This window comes from Apiospora kogelbergensis (assembly GCF_038363985.1).
Source record: "Apiospora kogelbergensis strain CBS 113332 chromosome Unknown utg000007l_segment0_segment0, whole genome shotgun sequence".
Lineage (NCBI taxonomy): Eukaryota > Fungi > Ascomycota > Sordariomycetes > Amphisphaeriales > Apiosporaceae > Apiospora > Apiospora kogelbergensis.
This window is the reverse complement of record NW_027117424.1, coordinates 1,025,085-1,045,153: the sequence shown is the minus strand read 5'-3', so window position 1 is coordinate 1,045,153 and position 20,069 is coordinate 1,025,085. Positions and strand designations below refer to the sequence as shown.

The 20,069-nt window shown below is 54.7% G+C and overlaps 9 protein-coding genes across 9 annotated transcripts; 6 read left to right on the top strand and 3 right to left on the bottom strand.

Moving 5' to 3' along the window:
* Positions 1 to 120: 120 nt before the first annotated feature.
* Positions 121 to 2,991, top strand: PG998_010688 (major facilitator superfamily transporter; the record flags this gene model as incomplete). Its single annotated transcript, XM_066877504.1, has 10 exons — positions 121 to 301; positions 403 to 458; positions 604 to 934; positions 1,025 to 1,142; positions 1,282 to 1,728; positions 1,860 to 1,889; positions 1,953 to 2,057; positions 2,120 to 2,174; positions 2,351 to 2,377; positions 2,467 to 2,991. 10 exons carry the CDS (start codon positions 121 to 123, stop codon positions 2,989 to 2,991), a joined length of 1,875 nt encoding a protein of 624 aa, XP_066726558.1.
* A 3,100-nt stretch (positions 2,992 to 6,091) lies between these two features.
* On the top strand, positions 6,092 to 7,840 carry PG998_010687 (uncharacterized protein; the record flags this gene model as incomplete). Its single annotated transcript, XM_066877503.1, has 3 exons — positions 6,092 to 6,566; positions 6,634 to 6,718; positions 6,802 to 7,840. 3 exons carry the CDS (start codon positions 6,092 to 6,094, stop codon positions 7,838 to 7,840), a joined length of 1,599 nt encoding a protein of 532 aa, XP_066726557.1.
* Positions 7,841 to 8,643: 803 nt separating this feature from the next.
* On the top strand, positions 8,644 to 9,315 carry PG998_010686 (uncharacterized protein; the record flags this gene model as incomplete). The annotated part of the gene is made up of 1 exon (XM_066877502.1): positions 8,644 to 9,315. The coding sequence occupies one exon, from the start codon at positions 8,644 to 8,646 to the stop codon at positions 9,313 to 9,315; it is 672 nt and encodes a 223-aa protein (XP_066726556.1).
* An 807-nt stretch (positions 9,316 to 10,122) lies between these two features.
* PG998_010685 (small secreted protein) lies at positions 10,123 to 10,779 on the top strand (the record flags this gene model as incomplete). Its single annotated transcript, XM_066877501.1, has 2 exons — positions 10,123 to 10,409; positions 10,500 to 10,779. The coding sequence occupies 2 exons, from the start codon at positions 10,123 to 10,125 to the stop codon at positions 10,777 to 10,779; spliced, it is 567 nt and encodes a 188-aa protein (XP_066726555.1).
* A 214-nt stretch (positions 10,780 to 10,993) lies between these two features.
* Positions 10,994 to 11,766, bottom strand: PG998_010684 (2- 3 cyclic phosphodiesterase; the record flags this gene model as incomplete). The annotated part of the gene is made up of 2 exons (XM_066877500.1): positions 10,994 to 11,201; positions 11,339 to 11,766. 2 exons carry the CDS (start codon positions 11,764 to 11,766, stop codon positions 10,994 to 10,996), a joined length of 636 nt encoding a protein of 211 aa, XP_066726554.1.
* A 595-nt stretch (positions 11,767 to 12,361) lies between these two features.
* PG998_010683 (uncharacterized protein) lies at positions 12,362 to 13,551 on the bottom strand (the record flags this gene model as incomplete). Its single annotated transcript, XM_066877499.1, has 2 exons — positions 12,362 to 12,729; positions 12,789 to 13,551. 2 exons carry the CDS (start codon positions 13,549 to 13,551, stop codon positions 12,362 to 12,364), a joined length of 1,131 nt encoding a protein of 376 aa, XP_066726553.1.
* A 1,457-nt stretch (positions 13,552 to 15,008) lies between these two features.
* On the top strand, positions 15,009 to 16,208 carry PG998_010682 (uncharacterized protein; the record flags this gene model as incomplete). Its single annotated transcript, XM_066877498.1, has 1 exon — positions 15,009 to 16,208. One exon carries the CDS (start codon positions 15,009 to 15,011, stop codon positions 16,206 to 16,208), a length of 1,200 nt encoding a protein of 399 aa, XP_066726552.1.
* A 192-nt stretch (positions 16,209 to 16,400) lies between these two features.
* Positions 16,401 to 17,686, bottom strand: PG998_010681 (uncharacterized protein; the record flags this gene model as incomplete). Its single annotated transcript, XM_066877497.1, has 4 exons — positions 16,401 to 17,040; positions 17,113 to 17,294; positions 17,366 to 17,506; positions 17,600 to 17,686. 4 exons carry the CDS (start codon positions 17,684 to 17,686, stop codon positions 16,401 to 16,403), a joined length of 1,050 nt encoding a protein of 349 aa, XP_066726551.1.
* A 707-nt stretch (positions 17,687 to 18,393) lies between these two features.
* Positions 18,394 to 20,069, top strand: PG998_010680 (uncharacterized protein; the record flags this gene model as incomplete). Its single annotated transcript, XM_066877496.1, has 3 exons — positions 18,394 to 18,666; positions 18,729 to 19,209; positions 19,285 to 20,069. Coding segments are annotated over 3 exons (1,539 nt in total), but the record flags the coding sequence as incomplete, so codon positions are not given.

The following is a 20,069-nucleotide window of genomic DNA, read 5'->3' as shown; positions in this document are numbered from 1 at the left end:
GAGCAATCGAAAGGGATGAGGCGAAAAGAAGAAAGTCACTTAAACGAAACGAATCTTGCGACGAACGATAAACAGAAATACATAGGCAGTTAGGGACTTGAAGGGAAAGCATCCGTCACCATGCCAAGCCTGGGACGCATCCTCTCCAGGCCGACGGCCAAGCCGTACCGGACGCGCCACCTGGACGCCGAGGAGAAGCCCTACCTCAACGCCCAAGGGCACGTCGACTTCGCGCCCGGCGACGTCGAGAATCCGCACAATTGGTCGACGGCGCGGCGTTGGTACTGCACCTGCACTGCTGGTATGTTGAACTGATAAACGGCCCCGCCATGAAGGGGGAACTCAGGGGGTATATGACTCTTTTCATCTGATGTTGCTAACACCTACGCTCTCTCTGGACAGTATTACTGGTGGTGAATGCCACATTAGCGTCATCTGGACCCTCGGGTTGCTTTCCTGTAAGTCTCCATCCCATCCTCTGGTCGTCTGACCTGACATGCGCCAATGACCAACCGGGCGAGTTGCATCACGGCTGGTAGTGAACCAGGCACAGAGACTCGATTAGAGATAACTAACCGCCTACTCCTTTCCTTCCAAAAATAGAGCATATCCAAAGACTTCGGCGTCTCGGAAGAAGCCGCCGGCCTGACCATCACGCTGTTCCTGCTGGGCTACTGCGCGGGCCCGCTGCTGTTCGCGCCGCTGTCCGAATTCTACGGGCGGCGGTGGATCTTCTACATCACTTTCTTGCTGTACCTCGCCTTCAACTTCCTGTGCGCCTTCGCGCCCAACTTCGCCGCCCTGCTCGTCGGCCGCTTCCTCACCGGCACCTTCGTCAGCGCGCCCCTGAGCAACGGGCCGGGCGTCCTGGCGGACCTGTGGGACCCCGTCGAGCGCGGGAACGCCATGGCGGCGTTTTCTTGCATGGTCTGGAGTACGTATATATATATATATATATAAGCCACCGCCCCCATGATCTCTGAGTTGGTTGGATGGGTACTGACGGTGTGTCTTCTCTGCCTAGTTGGTCCGGCTATGGGTCCCGTCATCGCTGGGTTCTTGCAGCTCAAGGAGGACTGGAGATGGATCTTCTACGTTCTCCTGTGGTTCGGCGGTGGTACAGCTATCATCATGTTTACATTGTGAGTGGTCTTCCTATCCTTCCAGATGTACTACTCTACGGGTAATTTCCGTGGGATGCAGGTCGCAGTTACGCCGTTTGCTGTGTCATGACATACTTACGGGGTCCCCGATACTGACTACTACCACCACCACCACCAGACCCGAGACGTTCGGCCCCATGATCCTCAAAACCAAAGCGCGGCGAGTCCGGGCCGCCCAGATGCCCGGGTACGAGCACGTGAAAGCGCCCGTCGAGGACACGGACCGGTCGCTGGCGCGCGTCTACAAGGTCGCGCTGACGCGGCCGTGGATCATCCTGTTCGACACCATCTCGCTGCTGTGCGCCGTCTACATGTCCATCGTCTACACGCTGCTGTACATGTTGTTCTCCATCTACCCCATCGTGTTCCAGCAGCGCCGCGGCTGGAACGCCGGCGTCGGCGAGCTGCCCCTCGTCGGCACCGTCGTCGGGTCCCTGCTCGGCGCCGTTGTCGTCGTCGTCGACTCCCGCCGGAAGGCGAGGCGCGTCGCGCGCGGCGAGAAGCTCGAGCCCGAGGATCGGCTGCCTATTGCCATGATTGGCGGGGTCGGGTTTGCGGTTACCATGTAAGGAAGGACTCCTCACTGTGCTTCATCCGGGGAAGAAAGGGGCTGATGCTTGGCGCCGATGCTCCCTCATACATGTCACGCAATGAAACCTTTCAACAATGGCCATGCTAACTGTTCGTGTTACTCAGGTTCTGGTTTGCCTGGACGGCAGAGTTCAAGTAAGTGAACGGTTTGACGGGAGCCTAGAGAGATTTGTGCCAGAAGCTAATAACTAGAAACAGTTCCATCCACTGGATTGTACCCACCATTGCCGGCGTATTCCTCGCCTCATCACTTATGCTCATCTTTGTGGGCTACTTGAACTATCTGGTAGATACGTACTTGATGTAAGTTTCGTGAATGGTTAGGGTGGGCAACATAGTCGGGCATGGCTAATCATTCTGTGCAGGTACGCGGCTTCTGCCATCGCTGCCAACACTGTGTGCCGATCAGCGTGTGGTGCGGTAAGTAGCTTTTACGCTTAGGACAATTCATCGTTGAGTACAATGCGTCAATGGGGAGATTCTTGAAGCATTCACCCCAGATCAGTGAAATAGGGGTGCTGTCATTGGAGTCTTGCCCCTGACTTGGGCTTCGTTGCCGAAAAGAACGAGAGCTAACATCAGTATGTGTCAAACAGGCTGCACCGCTATTCACCAACCAAATGGTATAAACGTCTTCCTCTATTATACCATCTGACCTACCAATGTCACATATTCATTCATGCAGTGGCTAACGGTGGCTCTCCCAATCTAGTTCACAGCTTTAGGCATCGGAGGCGGCGGCTCTCTCATCGGCGGGGTCGCGACCCTTCTAGCCGTGATTCCCTTCGCGTTCTACAAGTACGGTAAGCAAATCCGGCGGCGGTCGAAGTTCGCCCCGACCGACGAGGAGGAAGAGGTGACCGAGGGCCAGAAGCCGGATGACGAGGAGCAGCAGAGACGGAGCACAAGCGCGGACGCGAATGCGCAATCCTCCACACGGCCTCCCGCCCGGCGTGAGCATGGCAGGGACACGGATGGGGATGCTTCGGTGGTATCGTCGTCGTCGTCGGCGTCTTCATTGGAGGAGTCGACCGTGGTGGCGGGGGCAGGGTCAGGAGGTAAGAGGGGCAGCGGCCTGGAGGGCGAATGGGAGAAAGAAGAGGAGAACAAGAGGAGCAAACGCGGAGAGGTGGAAGAGGAGGAAGAAGAAGAGAAGCAGAGAGGGCGCGATGACGATTTGCAGAACGCGCTGGGAGAGCCGAGGGACGAAAATCGGAACTTTGGCAAGGAAAGTTGAAGGGGAGAACCTCAACTACGGATGATTTCGAAACCCGGAATGTCTATCCAAGTCGATCTCGTCTAGTGATTCCAAGAATAATACTGTCAATTCCATCCATCCGTCCATCACAAAATGTTGAACATCCGCTGGCGGTTAGTGAGGAGGTTACCTTGCCGTCCGTGCCGGAATTGGGTTCACTAACAAGAGACCTCTTCAGCCGCAAGAGCACTGTTCAGTTTCCGGTGTATTATCGTGATGAGCACGCCATGCAAAAGGGGTCGTAGCAGGTCTGGGCAAGAGAATCTTTAGGGGAATCCACGGACACCGACAAAGTGGTAGTGGAAGATTCTTTACCCTGCTGAGTGAGTGTCAAAGGCGCTGGTGCGGCGCGGTTGTTGGCGTGGTGCAGGGGTTCTTTCCAGTCAGCTACTCATGGGCAAGGCAAAGAAAAGGGAGGCCTTCACCATCGTCGGCGACATTAACCACATTCGAGGTAGTAATGCTAGGGATGAGATCCAACCTGCGACTGGGTGCCTGTAGCCGTTGGTCCGTTGGCGAGTCTAGCAGGTCTGGGCGCCTGTTAGTGCTAGGGAAAGTCCCCTAGCCCGCCTAGGGTACTGCTGGCAATTGGGGGACTTTGGGGTAAGTTAGTGGCCCCAAACCCCAACCCCGCATACTCCCCCAGCCAAGCACGTCCCCCAGTCTGCCAGTCCCAAAGAACACCGGCTTGACATACGTAGAACTGGGACCTGATCGTATGATGAAGATAGCACACTCACACTCGGGACGGGTGACAGTAGTTCATCCCTAGTGTCGACCGGAAGTTATCGGATGCCAATTTGGAGGAATCCCGACTATTGTCGCCGAGCATGCTGCACGAATAACGAAGTGCAAGTGAAACGGAACAGTTGCAGCAAAGGCCCAGACCTCTGGGTGGGCTTCTTTTGAGTGGGTATGGAATGTTTGAATGAAACAAGCTGCCAACTTCTGCGCGTGGGAAAAACCTGGAGTTGCGGGGATGGCATGGATAGAGCTTCTGAGTCGGAAGTTGCCCGACACGCTGGATCAGCCAAATAACGGCTTTGGTCGTGCGCTGCCTGCCCTGCATGCCTGAGTGGAAGCGTGACTGCAACTGCAACTGCAACTGCAACCATCGGCCCGCTTACTGCCTGCGTCTGCTTGTGCCTGTCTGCCTGTATTGCCAACTCCCCCCTCAGCAGATTGTTCATTTAAATATACGATGCGTAGTCGTTCGAGGCATACACTATTCGACTCTCCCACCTCTGAAGTCGAATCCAAGCACAGCCCTGTCCCTAAGCTTTCGTGCCGCGCCCGCCAACGACGGGACAAGGCACGCCTCTGAAGCTTCTGTCCGCAAGAACAAGTGACAAGTCTTTTTAGGCGGTAAGCCTCAACTCTTGGCCGCAAATCTCTCTCTGCCGTGCCCGCCAAATCCAATCAACCCCAGGCCGTTTGGCCCTCCCTGTCTTGTTCTGCTTAAAGCAGCCTTGGGAGTCCTTTCGCCAAGAGGCTCAAGACATTTCACGCAGCACTCGGCGTTAACGCCAAGAGCGCCAGCGAAACGCTTGAGTGCGCCACCAGTGAAATATTTTCGTGTCTTTCGACGAGGGTCGGGCACAAGGCACACACTAGGATCTTCAGCGCCTTGCCTAGATGTTTAGTTTGCTGCTTTCGGACAATTCTAGCTTGGGGGTTTTATTGAGCTTGTGGGGGTCAACTGCTCTACGGGAACGAATCTCGGCATCAGGTTGGCCGTCGTTGTCTCCTTTGTGGCAATCAACTTGGGTAGATTGATGAAAGAATCATGACATGGCACTATTCAAGCTATGGTAAGAGCTTGCAGATGCTAGAGTCTCGAACAGATGAACTTCCCAATGTCAGCTGAAAACACGGCTCGGTTTCCCCGCAAGGCTAGTCGTCTTACAGTCTTCCGCATCCTCGAGGGCAAGGCAAGGGAGGCTGTCTCTTCTACTCCAAATAGAGTTCTCGTTACTCACGCAAAGTGTGACTGAGGGAATTCTTCTACAAATCCATGCAGATGTGGTAGGCGCGATACCACCACGCGGCCACGCGCAGCAGTTTAATCAGCAATCTCCCGCATCCTGTTCGTCCCCCCCCCTCATGTCAAACGTCATCAGGGATCGGCATTCGTAGAGAGAGCTATACGACGAGTTGTTTGTCCTGTTTCCTGTCTTCTGTCATGTAAATCCCACCTACCCACCCAGAGAGTTGGGATTGAAACATTGGCACGCAAGGTGACGAGACCGTTGAGAAACGCCACGGGAATCGCCAGATGCTGACACAAAACTACCCCATCTGTTTCCCCACGCTTCTGGTTTCTCTCCCATGTAGGTCGTGTTTCTCTCCGCACCGGAGGAACCAACTCACACGATGGAGGGAGAGGCCAGTTTTTCTCCCCAGAAAACTACCAAATTTAGCAAGACGCGGGGAAGACAGAGCCAAGAAGCCGGGAATATTCGGGCCTTTTAGCACGAGTTTGGGGAGCTGGGGAGCTGGGGGAGGGAGAAAGACGGTTGGGACTTTGCTTTTTGGGACGAGCCCTGGGCGAGATCCGGGGTCACGATGCAGCTGGCCAGCGTCTTGGCTCACCAATGGCGCCCAGCACCAAGACACTTGGCAGGCTTGGCTGAACACACTCGACTCCAGAACGAGTGCAGCGCAACGAGACTTGGGGATGCGTCTCGACGGCAACTCACGAATCAGCGATCCCACCTCCAATTTCGGGAGCATCGCACAGGATGCGGGCAGATGCAATCTTGGAGGAGGAGGGGGGCGGCTCTCTCTACCCCATGCGCTCGCCCACACGCGCAAGCGGTGAATCATGGACGAACCCCCAGAAGAGGGATGCGCGACGCGATCTATATAAGGGCACCGGGCCGGACCTCCAAGTTTGGGTTTCTGGAATCAAGAGGTTCATCAAGGTTGCGCCTGTCTGTTAGGGTTCCCATTCTCCTCCGAGCGCAGATTCTTCCAGAATAAGGGGCGCTAGCCACACCCATCATCCCCGTATAACGAGAAAACAAACGCAGCAGACCAGAACAGGAACAGCATACAGAGGCAAAGCAACCCGCCGACCATGACTTCGACCTCTCCCACCCCCAACCCTCCCGCCGCCCAGGCCGCGGCCGCCGGCGGCAACCAGCCCGCGGAGGTGGTGACGGGCACGTGGGCGACGGCCAAGCAGTCGTTCCGGGACCTGTTCCGGTGGCAGCAGCGCGTCGTCATCACCAACAGCCAGGGGGAGACGCACGAGGAGTGGCAGAACCCGCCGCCGTTCAAGAACCCCTTCTCGCTCTTCGCCCTGCTCACGGCCAAGCAGTGGCTGTACTTCCTCGTCGGCTTCTACGCCTGGACCGCCGACGCCTTCGACTTCCACGCCCTCTCCATCCAGACCACCAAGCTCGCCGACTACTACGACCGCACCAAGACCGACATCACCACCGCCATCACCCTCACCCTGCTGCTGCGCTCCGTCGGCGCCGCCGTCTTTGGCCTGCTCGGAGACCGCTACGGCCGCAAGTGGCCCATGATCTTCAACATGATCATTCTGGGTAAGATTACACTACCACCCTACTGGAGCGAAATACCGGTTCGTTATACTGACAACTCGACATATAGGTCTTTTGCAGATCGCCACAATCTACTCGACGACTTTCCAGCAGTTCCTGGCTGTCCGATCTCTCTTCGGGCTCTTCATGGGAGGGTGAGTAGCTAATCCCCCACAATCCTAATGCATTTTCACCTGGGTACCATTTCAGTCTCGCTAACCTGCTTCGATATCAATAGTGTCTACGGAAACGCTGTGGCTATGGCGCTTGAGAACTGCCCGACCGAGGCCCGCGGTCTCATGAGTGGCATCATGCAGCAGGGCTACTCGTTCGGCTACGTGCTGGCGGCGTGCGCGAACCTGGGCGTGGGCAAGGCGACCGAAACATGGAAGACGGTCTTCTGGGTGGCGGCGGGTCTGTCCATCGGCGCGGGCCTCCTGCGGCTGTGCTTCCCCGAGTCCAAGCAGTTCCTCGAGGCCAAGAAGACGGGACACCAGATCTCGGCCGGCGACTTCTGGGCCGAGACCAAGTCCATGATGGCCAAGGAGTGGCGCATGTGCTTCTACTGCATCGTGCTCATGACCTGGTTTAACTACTACTCCCACACCAGCCAGGACTCGTACACGACCTTCATGGTCACGTCCAAGGGCCTCGACTACGCCGCCGGCACCCGCTCCTCCATCTGGATGAAGGTCGGCGCCTGCGTCGGCGGCACCACCATCGGCTACCTGTCGCAGTTCGTCGGCCGCCGCCGCGCCATTGTCGTGGCCTCGCTGATGAGCTGCTGCCTGATCCCGGCCTGGATCCTGCCCGAGGGCGAGGCGTCGCTGTCGGCGTCGGGCTTCGTCATGCAGTTCTTCGTGCAGGGCGCGTGGGGCGTGATCCCCATCCACCTCAACGAGCTGTCGCCCCCGGCCTACCGCTCCAGCTTCCCGGGGCTCACGTACCAGCTCGGCAACATGATCTCGTCGCCCAGCGCCCAGATCGTCAACGCCATCGCCGAGTCCCACTTCGTCACCAACCGCGCCGGCAAACGCGTCGAGGCCTACGGGCCCGTCATGGGCATCGCCACCGTCATCATCGCCCTCGGCATCGCCATCACCACCGCCCTCGGCCCCGAGAAGCTCGGCCGCCACTTCGAGGAGGCCGGCCCCGCCGGCGCCGGCGCCAGCGACGCCCACGCCCACATGCAGGAGAAGACGGCCGACGTCGCCTCCATCGCCGAGAGCAAGCAGGGCCACCACCCTTCGACCAACGAGGTCGAGCACAAGGTCTAAAACTAAACCAAATCGGCTCACGGAGTACAATGGCTTCTGTGTACTGTGCAATAGAAACCAACCGCTATAACGGGACAGTAGTCCTTGCGTGAGCACTGGCGGAACTTACATGTGTGCATAGGGGGGGTATTTATATGAAGTTATGATATTGAGAAGATCCGGGCCAGTGTGCGCAGAACGTACGAGTTACCGTAGAGTCAATAGCACGAAATGAATGAACACTACAAGAACATATCTTAATTATTCATGACTCACCATCAGAGTGGTTGCGACCTTTCTGTTTTCTTTTGCTCATGGCGTAGTACGACTCACCTTTGTTAATTGGTTTTATCATATATCAAAGTCAATAGGAAAACCCAACAGGCTGCGAGCACTATCTCCAGGAACGTTGTCATATTGTCCCTTTCCCTAAGGCACACTGAAGAAGTATGATGGTCAGTACCGGTCATGGGAGGATTGAGACTACTAGCTTTGACAAAGACAGTCAATACAATTGTTGACTCTTTGTCCTGCCTAGTAAAAGAAAGTGTAGCCATTGCTCCTTACGGCCCCTTATTGCCGCGTATTACCCCTTACACAATAGAATCGTCTTTCTGCATTGTGCCTTTACTATAATAAGATCCTCATTTAGAATAATGGGTTTTGTTCCTGGGATGATGAGTTTTAATCTTTTAAGACACCGGCTGTTTGCTCCTCGCCAGAGATAATGATCCAGCGGAGACTGTATACAGAATTAAACGAGCTGCAGCAAACATAGCCGTGTGAGAGTGAAGCCTCTGTTGACCAGATAATCCCCACTCAAGATGGCACCCAATCAAAACAGCTTCCCATTCCTCGACCTGCCGCCTGAGCTCAGGAACGAGGTATACTACTTCGCCCTCGGCGAGCCCGAGACCTCGGCCGACCCTTATGGACCCACGACCTGCACCGCCCTCGCACCGCCCGCCATCACCCGGACCAACCGCCAGCTCCGCGCCGAGACGCTGCCCTTCTACTACGGCCAGAACCGCTTCGCCATCCCGCTGCCCTTCCCCGGCGCCGACCCCGCGGCCGCGTTCGAGCGCTGGTGCGCCGTCTTCGGCCCGCACTTTCGCTTCTTCACCAAGAGCCTGTCGTTTACGAACCCGCACGCCGACTTCGCGCCGGCCTGCGTGGCGGACCTGGGGCTCGGGTTCACGTACAAGTTCGGGGTCGTCCTGGGCCCGGAGCGGGACCCTGGAGGCCCGTCCCGCATCGGCGGCGTCGACGCGGACACGCTCGACGTCGACGATCGGGCCGTCGTGCGTCGGGCTTGCTACGACACTTTGCAGACCATGTTCGGCCACAATGCTTGGAGACACTACCGCCGAGAGACGTTTGAAAACGTCATCCAGGCCCTGTGTACGGTGGCGCCGCTGTGCACGCAGATCAATTCGCGGATGTACTTTTCTTGGAGCTTCCCTCGCATCACTACTACTCCTCTCTGGCAGCAATAGGTATTGTGTTTGTTTTTATTGCAGTCACTATATCCTGGACTATCGCATCACGGTTTTGCACACTAACGACATACTAATCCCCTGAAAGTATTTCCATATGTAAATACGGTGAACGGTTTCCTCGTAACCATGTACGGTAGGTGCGGTTTTATATTCAGGATTTGAAGATACCGTTATAGTTTGTACAGGGCTTTACCATTGACTTGCATTCTACCGTCACGCAATTCTCATCTATATTTAATAAATTATACAGTTTCTTGGACACTCGAGTCTTGCCGTCTTGGCAATTGCTCTTTTAGCTGGAGCATGGCCATGGTGCAAGGATCAGCTCACACGTCCCGTCGGTGACATCAAAACCCAAATCTCTTCAAAATCGGATTTTGTGAATACATTGGATACAGCCTTATTACTTGTTATGTTACTGCATGTTATTCCATTGCCCAGTAATCGCCCATTGGAACCCGAAGAGGTGAGTTTGAAGGTACCGTGACGGCATATCCATGCAGATTTCCCCCTGTAAGCTTACCACTGCAACCATGATCCATACACCTATCCCGCATACAGATGTACCTTTCTGTTGACATGCCCAAAAATGGTAAAGCAGATTGCGTTTATCCATCCCACCCTACCAGGACCCGGTCATGGTTAAGGTTGTCATTTTCCTTTCTGTCATCTGATGTTGTTTACAAACAACATCGGGCCGCGTCCTTCATCACCAAATCCTCACCTTTAAATCCGAAACAACCAACCCTTCCCAACCCTTCCCAACCTCTTACGCACCATCCATCCAAGCACAATACCATAAGAATGGCAAGATCAACAAGAGCTCTCGTGACTTCATGCCTCGCCTTGGCGTTGTGTGCTTTCCAGGGTGCCTCCGCCGCCGAAGCCCCAAAACTGAACGTCACGGCCATCGGTGCATCCGGGGGCAAGTCGACGCTCGAATGCTGGCAGCTGGATGCACCCTTCGCCGTGTCCGACACACCCGGCACCCGGGGCAGCGCGGCGGCGACTCTGGGAAACGTCTCGAACCTGGGAATGACCGTGTTGCCTGCAGGCTTTGACGGGGGGCTACACAACGCGCCGGCCAACCAGTAAGTAACATTCACTGTGACTTCCCTGTGTAAGATGATGGAGATTAATAAGGGAGCTATGCTGATCATCGTACGTTTCAATTGTGGCAGATGGGTCATGTTCATCAGTGGTATGGCCCATGTCACCCTGCCTGGCGATGACTCCGGTGGGGCCTACATCCTGGGCGGAGAGTTCGGACTCATCTTCGCCGCTGATACCGCCAATGTGAGCGAGAGGGGCCACTACACTCGCTACCCGGGCATTGTAGAGACGGTGGCACTGCAAATTCCAACGTTAGACGGGGGAATCCCACCTCACCAGGTCGTGCGTTCCGGTCCGTGTCTCACGAACAACACGGCCGGACTTAGATCTTTTGCTGGGAGTGGTTAAATGGGGAGCGAAACTTTTGAGATCTACGTGGCCACAAATTGGTGAACCAACGCGAACGACGGATATTGCATATGGGAATCGTGTTATCAAGGGATAAGGAATAATGTCATCAAGCTAGCTCCCAACAATGTACCTGACTGCCTCTAAAGTTCAAGGCTGATCTTGGTTGAAGAACTGTGACTTTTCGGTTGCGATTCATGTGTCATCCCCCTCGTCAGTCCAAAGTCCGCGTCGCGATCGGTTTCCATTCGTCGATTGGCTTATCAGTAGGCACGAGCCAGACGACGCCCCCTTTCCATCCACCCCGTCCGCCCGAGGCGTCTCCGCTCCCGTGTTCAGACGATGAAGATAGGCTGACTCCAGCCTCTTCAACGGTCTTTGAAATCTCTCCTAGTTTCTGATCGTCGATGGGATTGCTCCCGCTGGTATCGCAGACAATTAGCTGCCGTCCGTAGCCAGATTGACCCAATCACCTTGGTGGATTGCGCATGAAGCGGCTGACTCCGTGCAAGGTGTGCTCCGAGAAACATATCAGGAAAAAAAGAAACCTCAAACTCACTAAATCAAACTAACATGCGGCCCGAACGCCTCCCGCCACTCCTCCAACCACTCCCGCGTAACCGGCCCGATCTCGTAGCCCTCCCCATTCACGCCCACCGCGCGCGCGAGCCCCGCCAGATCCCGCACGCCGTCCTCGAACGCGACCTGGAGATAGCAGCGGCGGAAGAAGACGTCCTGGGTCGCGACGCGGTCGAGCGCCACGTCGACGCCGGCGGCGCGCGGCCACGGCACCGCGTCCAGCCAGCCTTGCGGGTCGTCGCCGTAGACGCCTGGGTCGATGCCCGAGGTCAGCGTCATGTGCGGCGCGAACGTCGGGCCCGTGAGGTCTGGGAACGCGGAGGGCAGGGTCCGGGTGATGAGGTCGCTGATGATGGCGTGGAGGGGGTGCGTGGGGGGCGGGACGAGCCAGAGGGATGAGCCGGGCATTGTGGAATGAGGGAGCCGATTAAGTTGACAGCGTCGGGGAAATGATAGATCGGTTGGTTTTACTGCTTCTCTTGTTTGAATTGCAGTATCGAGCGACGGCGATGGTTCAGGGTTTGATTCATCAAGTTGTAGCATCAGCCGGAGAGTTGCGGGGCTTGAGAAACAGTAGGTGGGGTAATCAAGAACAACCAATGCCCTTCACCATCACATCATTGATAGCCACTGGTTTTCGGTATTTAGCCCGCACTTATCACGTTACGAGGTATCAATTCCGCTGTCAAAAGGGCCGCCGCTGCTGTTGGCCTACTTGCTGCTGCTGATACTGAAGATGTGTTCCCCGGCGCTGGCCCCGCTGTCTATGAATGATAATGATAATATGCTGTGAGGCGAAGAGTAGTTCTACTCACAAATGATCACATATAGTCTGGACATCACCAGTAGCTTCAAGTTGAGATGAGTTTCTATCAAAGTGAACAATGATTACCCTAATGACTGAACTAGTTGTCATATTGGCAATGCCAATCCTGAAGCAAGGTATCTCAACCACTCTATCTCATGCTGGGACAGCGTTGTTCTGCTGGTCATATTACTTCCGTCACACAACATCCAGTTCCAGCCCTTCAATTTCCCCTTCAATGTTCTTGATCACTGCGTTGATGAACGTCTCAAGCTTGCAAGCATGCGTTGGCCCGGACGAATTACCAGATGATGTGATAACAAGGTTAGGTGTGGTTATCTTGCGCATGGAAGTCAAAATATCCGAGATACTGTGCCCGTGGAGTGATCCGGTAGACAATAATTTGAGAAATCCATTTGCCTCAATCTGCTTTGTAAGGGCACCCAATAGCATCGACGCGCATTCGAACGAGCATCTTGGTCGGGAATCCGTCAAGTAGATAGTAAGGTCATGGAGATGCGTATTGATTCGCTTCAACAAGTCTTCCCTTCGCAGATTAATGATGACTGTGCAATTCGTCAGCTGCCTATCAAGTAAGTTCACATCTCGCTGTGTATATTCTTACCAATTATATGCTCCGGTATGGGGAGGTTCATTGTCTGGATGGTGTTCTTGCTGCACTTGATAGCATTTCTGGTCATCATCTTGAATATATTTGCCCGAGAAGAGATCCAGGATATGGCCATCCATAGGACGAGCTTCTGGTTATACTCCACGGGAAACTTTCCCTTGAAACATGCATTCCAAACACTCATGAAGATATCAACCACTTCATGGCAACCGTAATAATCCACGAGAACAGCAATCTTGGCGAGCCTCTCAAGTTCGATCCGTCTAGGGACGGTTCGGTGACGACCATGTATGATATTCATGAGAATAAGTAGTGCGTCTGGATCCCAGCCAGTTGCGTGAGTGGTAAGGATCCCGTTCACCATCTTACAGTCTTTAAGGCTGTTCTTGAAATACTTGGATGCTGTTGTCAAATGTTTGGAAGAGAGTCGGTAGCGGTAGGCGATTATCGGTTTGGCCTGCTGTTCGGTAACGGCTTCCTGTTGGCAAGTCTGGGCAGGAGTAGCGTTGTTGGTAGGTTCGACAGAACGTGATTGAGGAGGAGGTTGGTAGTTAATGACACCCGGATCAACAGAATCGAATAATGACGACTCCTCTCCAAGGAGCACGCTATACTTTCGCTTCTTCTCGGTGAAGGGCTTAGTAACAAGTGACTCATGATGCTCATCCCACTTTGCGAATGGCGCGTACGGAGCCCGCAAGATCAACTCGACGTCGCCATCGGGATCGACCTCGTGGAAGAATTCGGTTTCCTCCATTTCGTAGGTTCTTGTGCGAGGCAAGCGACGCAAGTTTGGTGAGGTGTTTGGTACGTGGTGGAGTGAGCCACCAAAATCCGAAAATTTTGATTGTTGTTGTCCGGTGGGTTAAGAAAGGTTGGGTGTCAGACTGAGAAGATAGATTTGTGTTGGAAAGAACGCTGGCTTGTAAACTATTAGGTATGTATTTTTCCAACTGGACGAAAACACCTAATTATTTGGACACAAATCCTTATGCTTCGTAGAAAAGTCCCTACACTTTGGAAGGCGGATGAGCTAAGATCATGTGCCCAATTTGAGAATCTATTCTGATACTGCAGTTGGAATATGGCCTGTTTACTGTGTAATTTGCTTACCAGGGTTTCTATTTCAAAACAGGCTGCCATAATTGAAGAATAACGCCGATAGCACAACTATGCAATAAACATAAGCCCAGGGGTCGGATTTGAGATCAGACAGCAACTCTCACACGTGACATGTAGCCTGAAAATGATTTGTTGGCAACGTCAAGCCCCAGGACCTCAATGATAAGGCCAGGGGTTACTAATACTGTCTGGGTACAGATTTCTTTTCTCACCAGTACCAATTCAGTATGTCGTGATTAGGAAATTATTGGCGACCCAGAATTACAATATATCAGTCAGAGACGTAATTAGATGTGACTGTAGTGACCATGTGGCAAATACGGGTCAGTTGAGACCGATTTATAAACAAACGTATGGAATATGAAGCCATATTCATTCAGTCCAAATGGTACATGTACAAAGGTCAAAACCAGGCAGCGGCTGCTCCCAGAATGCCCCCTTTCTACCGCATCAACGAGACCTGCAGTAGTAGGGAAACCGAGTGGCTAGACCAGTGCACGAGGACCTCGCCTCTGCCTCGCTTAAATATGAGTCTACATTACATATACCCGTGGCTCGGGACATCATTCTGCACGATCTAGAAAGCATCTGGAAAGTGACAGGGGTTTCCCGTGTCTGCCGTGCGGAGAGTGTAGTTGATTCGTTGCCGCCCCTCAATATATTTACCCGACCACCACCACTCCCACACGGCTCGGCCACGCTTGGACGCATCCGGCTGTATATCTCACAGACTGAGTGCCCAAGTGGCAGACCGTGATCGTTACAAATTGAATCGAAAAACGGCAGCCCGGCCCCTCCAAGGGGGTTGGAGACGGCCATCGATGGGTTCTTGGCAAAATGCAATTGGACGTCAGCACCATGTCGAGCATGCCAACGGCGTCGTTGCACGTGCATATTCCATCCGGACTATTCTACGGATAAAGGTGATGAATGTTCCTGACTATCAAAGCGGATGTGATCTGCCAACGTTTCTCACATTGGCTGGGAATCTATTAACTTGACCATGAGCCCCCCTTCTCTGTCTCACGAGACTTTCTCCCCTCCAGTCCTCGCCCAGGGTAGAATGTCGCCTGGCACTCTATCGCAATCAGCATGCCTCTGCTCATAAGAACATCATCCGATACATTCTGGTGGCCCGCCCTAACACTGAAGCGCGGCTACAACGGGACAGACGATACAAGCAGAGGCAGCTCCCCTCAAGAGGACGATCCCACCAAGACGATGGAGCAGAACGGCGAGTTCGTCGTCTCGACTTCGACTACAGTCATTACGACAACTCTCACCACCACAGATCCTTCACTTGACCCGTCATCTCTCGTTTCTTCCCAAACAGCCGAGACCACGGAGAGTGTTAACACATCTGTGCTTCTTCAAACGCTGCCATCCTTGATTAGTACAACTGCCTTGCCAATCCAAAGCCCAGAGCATAGCAACAGTCCTACAATCGACGTGCCTACCGCGACCTCACCTTCAGCATCTTTATCCTTGTCTCATGCCTCAAGCTCTGTCAGTCTCACAGCAACACCAGTTCCATCTGAACTACTCTCCTCCGCCCCAACACTACCAGCAATACCGTTCTTGTCCTCGACACTAGATCGGACACAAGCAAATCCTTCCGACCGCCCCATAAGGCTGCCCAGCCACGACCGGGATGGCGGCCTATCTCCAGACGAGATCACCATCATCGTCGCAACAGTGGTCTCCTTCGTCATTTTCCTCGTGCTTCTCTCCATCGGCATCCGCTGTGCCATCCTGCAGCGACGTAAAAGCGAGGCCCGGGAGCGGGCGCGCCGAATTCACGCCCGGCCGCCCATGTCGCGCTTGCCACCGGCCCTGAAGAAGCCTTCGTCGAACAGTCTTCGCGAAACTGCGGCTACGACTGATACTACTGCTGCTGGTACGAGAGCCAAGACTGCCGCAGATGGAGAAAAGAACAAAGAGCTCGGAGACGACGGTGGTGTCAATATCAATGTCCAGTCGCAGCGCCGAACAGGAGAGTACCGGATTGTCATACGGCCGCCGCCAGGTTATCAGAGCCCACGGTACGCAGGAAGCATCAACAGCAACAACAACGACAGTCAACCTCCACTCGGTAGCCAACGTCCAAGTGCGACAAATCTCAAGAGCAACAACCCGGCAGCCGTTGAGAGGTCCGGTCCGACAGTCGGCGGACACAATCATTGGAGTCTCACTTCCGAGAACGGGAGCGTCTTGTCGGGTCCAGCACGAAAGGAACTGCTGAATAGGCTCAGCTTGACAACGACGGAAAGCGAGGATGAATTTGACACTTAAGGGTAGATACCAACGCAGAGATACGCGCAGCACTTATATGTACATTAACACCACAAGTCAAAGGGCTATCGGGAATATCAATTAGTATTAAAAGCCGAACACGCAACTAATAGAACCGTAACAGAATCGTTCTGCCGCTGCTAAATAAAATGACAAATGAGAGTCTCGGTTCCGGACCTTGAAAATGTGCAATCAGACCACTGTGACCGACTCACCGACGGTACGAGAAGACGACACCTCCAAGCCTTTCTCCGTAGCCACTTTCCTTTCATCATTCTTACTCTCATCTCTGTCTTCCACCACGTTACTCTGTTCCAGCTGCAGCTTCTGACGCTTCCTGAACTCCCGAACCACCCGATCGCGGACCAGCCCCTGGTAGTGCGCGACCCCATTCTCCTTGACCGGGTTGAGCAGTCCCTGCGAGTAGACGCCGGCCGCGAGGTTGACCTGCGCCGCCTCGCACAGCTCGTAGTCCTCGAGGGCGACGCGGCGGACGAAGGCGAAGTAGGCCTCGAAGGCGTCGCCGTCGTCGAGGTTGTAGTAGTCGAACTCCATGCGCGTGACCTCGGGGTCGTCGTCGTTTCCGTCCCCCTCCGCTGCGGCCGCCGCGGGACAGACGCGGAACGACGTCATGCCGCCGCCGTACCGGTTCAGCGTGCACGCCGGGAAGAAGTACAGGAAGAGCCCGTCGTCGGCGTGCGGCTTGGTCGGGTCCGCCAGGTGCCGGCTGAAGTGGCCGTGGTTGTGCACCACGTACGGCTCCGGCGGGTACAGCGCCGAGAAGGCGCGGTGCGTGTACTGGCAGTGGAGGCACTCTTGATAGCCATCCACCCTGATTGGTGGGTTGGTTGACAGTGAGTATGAGACCGTTGGGAAATAACACGGAATCAAACAATAGGCTCACATAGTCTTCCAGTTGAAGCGCCCCTTGTAGGAGAGAGTTCTCCGGAAGGGCAGCTCAGTGAAATCGAATCGATCAGTCAGAGCCTCCAGCCCAGGGTAGTATTCCTGAAAAGAAGGGGCATCCTGGGAGAGAGCCACGAACAGAAGCCCCGTTCGGGTCAGTTTGTGAGGGAGAGCTTGGTCCTATCAGAAACGTGAGAGATTAGCATATACATGTATTGTGCTCTTGAACATGGTGAGTCTCCGCTACCTACGCTGGCCAGGCCCGTTACCCGAAAGCTTTGGTCATTGATCTTGTCGTCGAGGCGCTCCACAACGAAGTTGACGCCAGCGAGCTCGTACTGGACTTTCCTTTCGTCCGCGTACCTTGTGACGGGACCCAGCAGGTACCAGGCCTATATTACAATAAAACGTGTAAGCAAAAGTCTTTCCCTCTCTGTGATCCGTTGCGTGGGCCTTCATAATGAGAGATTGGTATAGATAATCACCTGGAGGAAGACGGAGTGCCGCTCAAGCTCGTAGATGGGCTTCGAGCAGTACCACGATGCTGGCAGAGTTCTCTGCATATCCGCCATCGTTTTCTGTCCTGTCCTTAAAGCTGAATCAAATGGTTCTACACGTGTCTTCCTTATGAGCTCTTGTTAGTTGTTGTGTCGTTCGAGTCCTCGCTTTCTCAGTGTGGTGGCTTGAATCCCCAGTCAGATAAATGCAAATGTATTCATCATATGAAAACTGCCTAGGGCCACTTTGATGAATGGCGGACTTGCAACTCACTCAAAGAATACATTTCCAGAGAGGAACACAATAGCCATGAACGAGGATCTTAAAGTCCCAGCATCGAATAGCAACCCCCGAAAGTAGATGGCGACATCCACCATCGGCAGTCAGAGTGCGATGATATGACAAGAAAGTATGGGTGAGATTGCCGGTTTTGGTAATAATTTGGACCAATCGGCACTGTTGGAAAATGCAATTGGTGCAAACAATGTCATATCATGTAATGATATGTCACGCCTGCATACATCAGGTGTATCTGCATGGGACCAATGGGATGCACACAAACACTCTCCACGCCTCTAATGTCTACGATGATCATCGTCTGTAGATATAGGTCACGATCACAGGTGTGCTGTTTCCAGTCTCCTTAAGGCATGGCTATATCTTCGGTTGCAAAACGAAGTTTATTTTCACAGCTCTTCCTTTCTTGTCAACCACAGCATTTCATGCAATTCGTTTATTACACTGACTATAGTCTAGAAGGATACCTTATCAACCAGTGATCATGACTGCGAAAGTCATAGTACGTCTTGGTGGAGCATCGAACCCAATTCAGCTTCTTGCTGTTGGATCACTAGCTCTGGCTTGTGTGATATCTCTGGCATGGATGCTACTCAAAACTCACAAGCATAGGGTCTTGGGATCACCGTATAGATTGTCATCGGAGAAGGCGGACAGCCGGACGGGTCTCAACGCAGCCGAAACGGGCACATCCAGCGTTGCCACTCGCACCGAACGCATCCCATATGATCTGGAGAAGCGGGCTATCCTGCATAAAGTAAGTCCAAGCACCAAGCATCTGGGGGGATTATGATAAGACTTATGTTGATGCCTCCACAGCGTTGGATGATGATCGGCCACGAGTCGCAGTTCGTCAAGCCCGGCGACTACCGTACCTACACCATCGCCGACATTCCCTTCCTCGTCATCAAGGGCAGGGACGAGGACAAAGAAAGCGGCACCGCGCTCCGGGCCTTTCATAACGTGTGCCGGCACCGCGCCTACACCGTGGTGCGCAAGCCCCGCGGCTCGTCGCTGCGGCTGGCCTGCAAGTACCACGGCTGGCAGTACGACGCGACCGGCCGGCTGGTGAAGGCGCCCGAGTTCGCCGGCAAGCCCGGCTTCGACTTCGCCGCCAACGGGCTGTTTCGGGTCCACCTCCGCATCGACACTGGGCGCTTCGTCTTCATCAATTTGGCCACCGAGCTAGCGGACGCGTTCCCGTGGACCGACATCTCCAGCCCCTCGCTGCGAAACTTGGACTTCGGACAGGGCGTGGCAGAGTGGGAAATTGAGCTGGACGTTGGCTGGAGAGTCGCAAGTAAGACAATAGCCCTAAGCTACATGAACTGTAAAGAAGCAGGATGCTGACCAACTGGCTTGCCAATCGCGATAGCTCTGTTGCCCTGGTTCCTCAACGGGGATCGCATCCTCAATTGCCCCTGGCCCAAGAAGGCGCTGACGTACCTTTGGCCGACGAACCGTCCGCGTCTGCAGTACGTCGACGACGCGTCATTCATCTGCGACATGGGCGACGGCGACTTCCTCCTCATCTCGGCTCTCCCCCTGACCGCCGACAAGTCCATTGCGAAGTGCACGTACCTGCCCTCCGCACACCCCAGCCCTACCACGGCGTCTCTCGACGTCCGCAGCACCCACGTCGAGAAGCTTGTGCGTGAGGAGCTCTTCCAGGCCGTCGCAGCGCTCCAGCGCCACCGCATGGCGACGACGGCGCTCGACTTCCAGCAGAGCGCGGTGCGCGAGCGCCTAGACAAGTTCTCGCGGCATGTGCACCAGCACCGGCGCGGCGAGACGCGGGCGGGGCGGAAGATCAACCCGGCACTGCGGCGCCCTACTAGCTGTCCGTCTGCTGCTGGCGTTGGTTCTGGTTCGGCATCTGGATCAGGGTCTAGACCCACGGCCGCCACTGCTGCTAACACGGACATTCATACTAACTACTGCCCGATTGAACCGGGGGAGATATCACCCGGGGATGGGAAGGCGCCAGGAAGCTCGCAGCAGGCACGGCGGTGGCTGGCAGAGAGCGCTTCGGCGTTTGCTGAGGGGGACGTGGACGCAGAGGCCGAGGCGATTTGTGATGCGCTCGACGGGCCGGGAGACGGGGCGACGACTAGCGCGTTCACTTGCCCATTACGTTCAGAGCGGTGCGCTGAGTTGGAG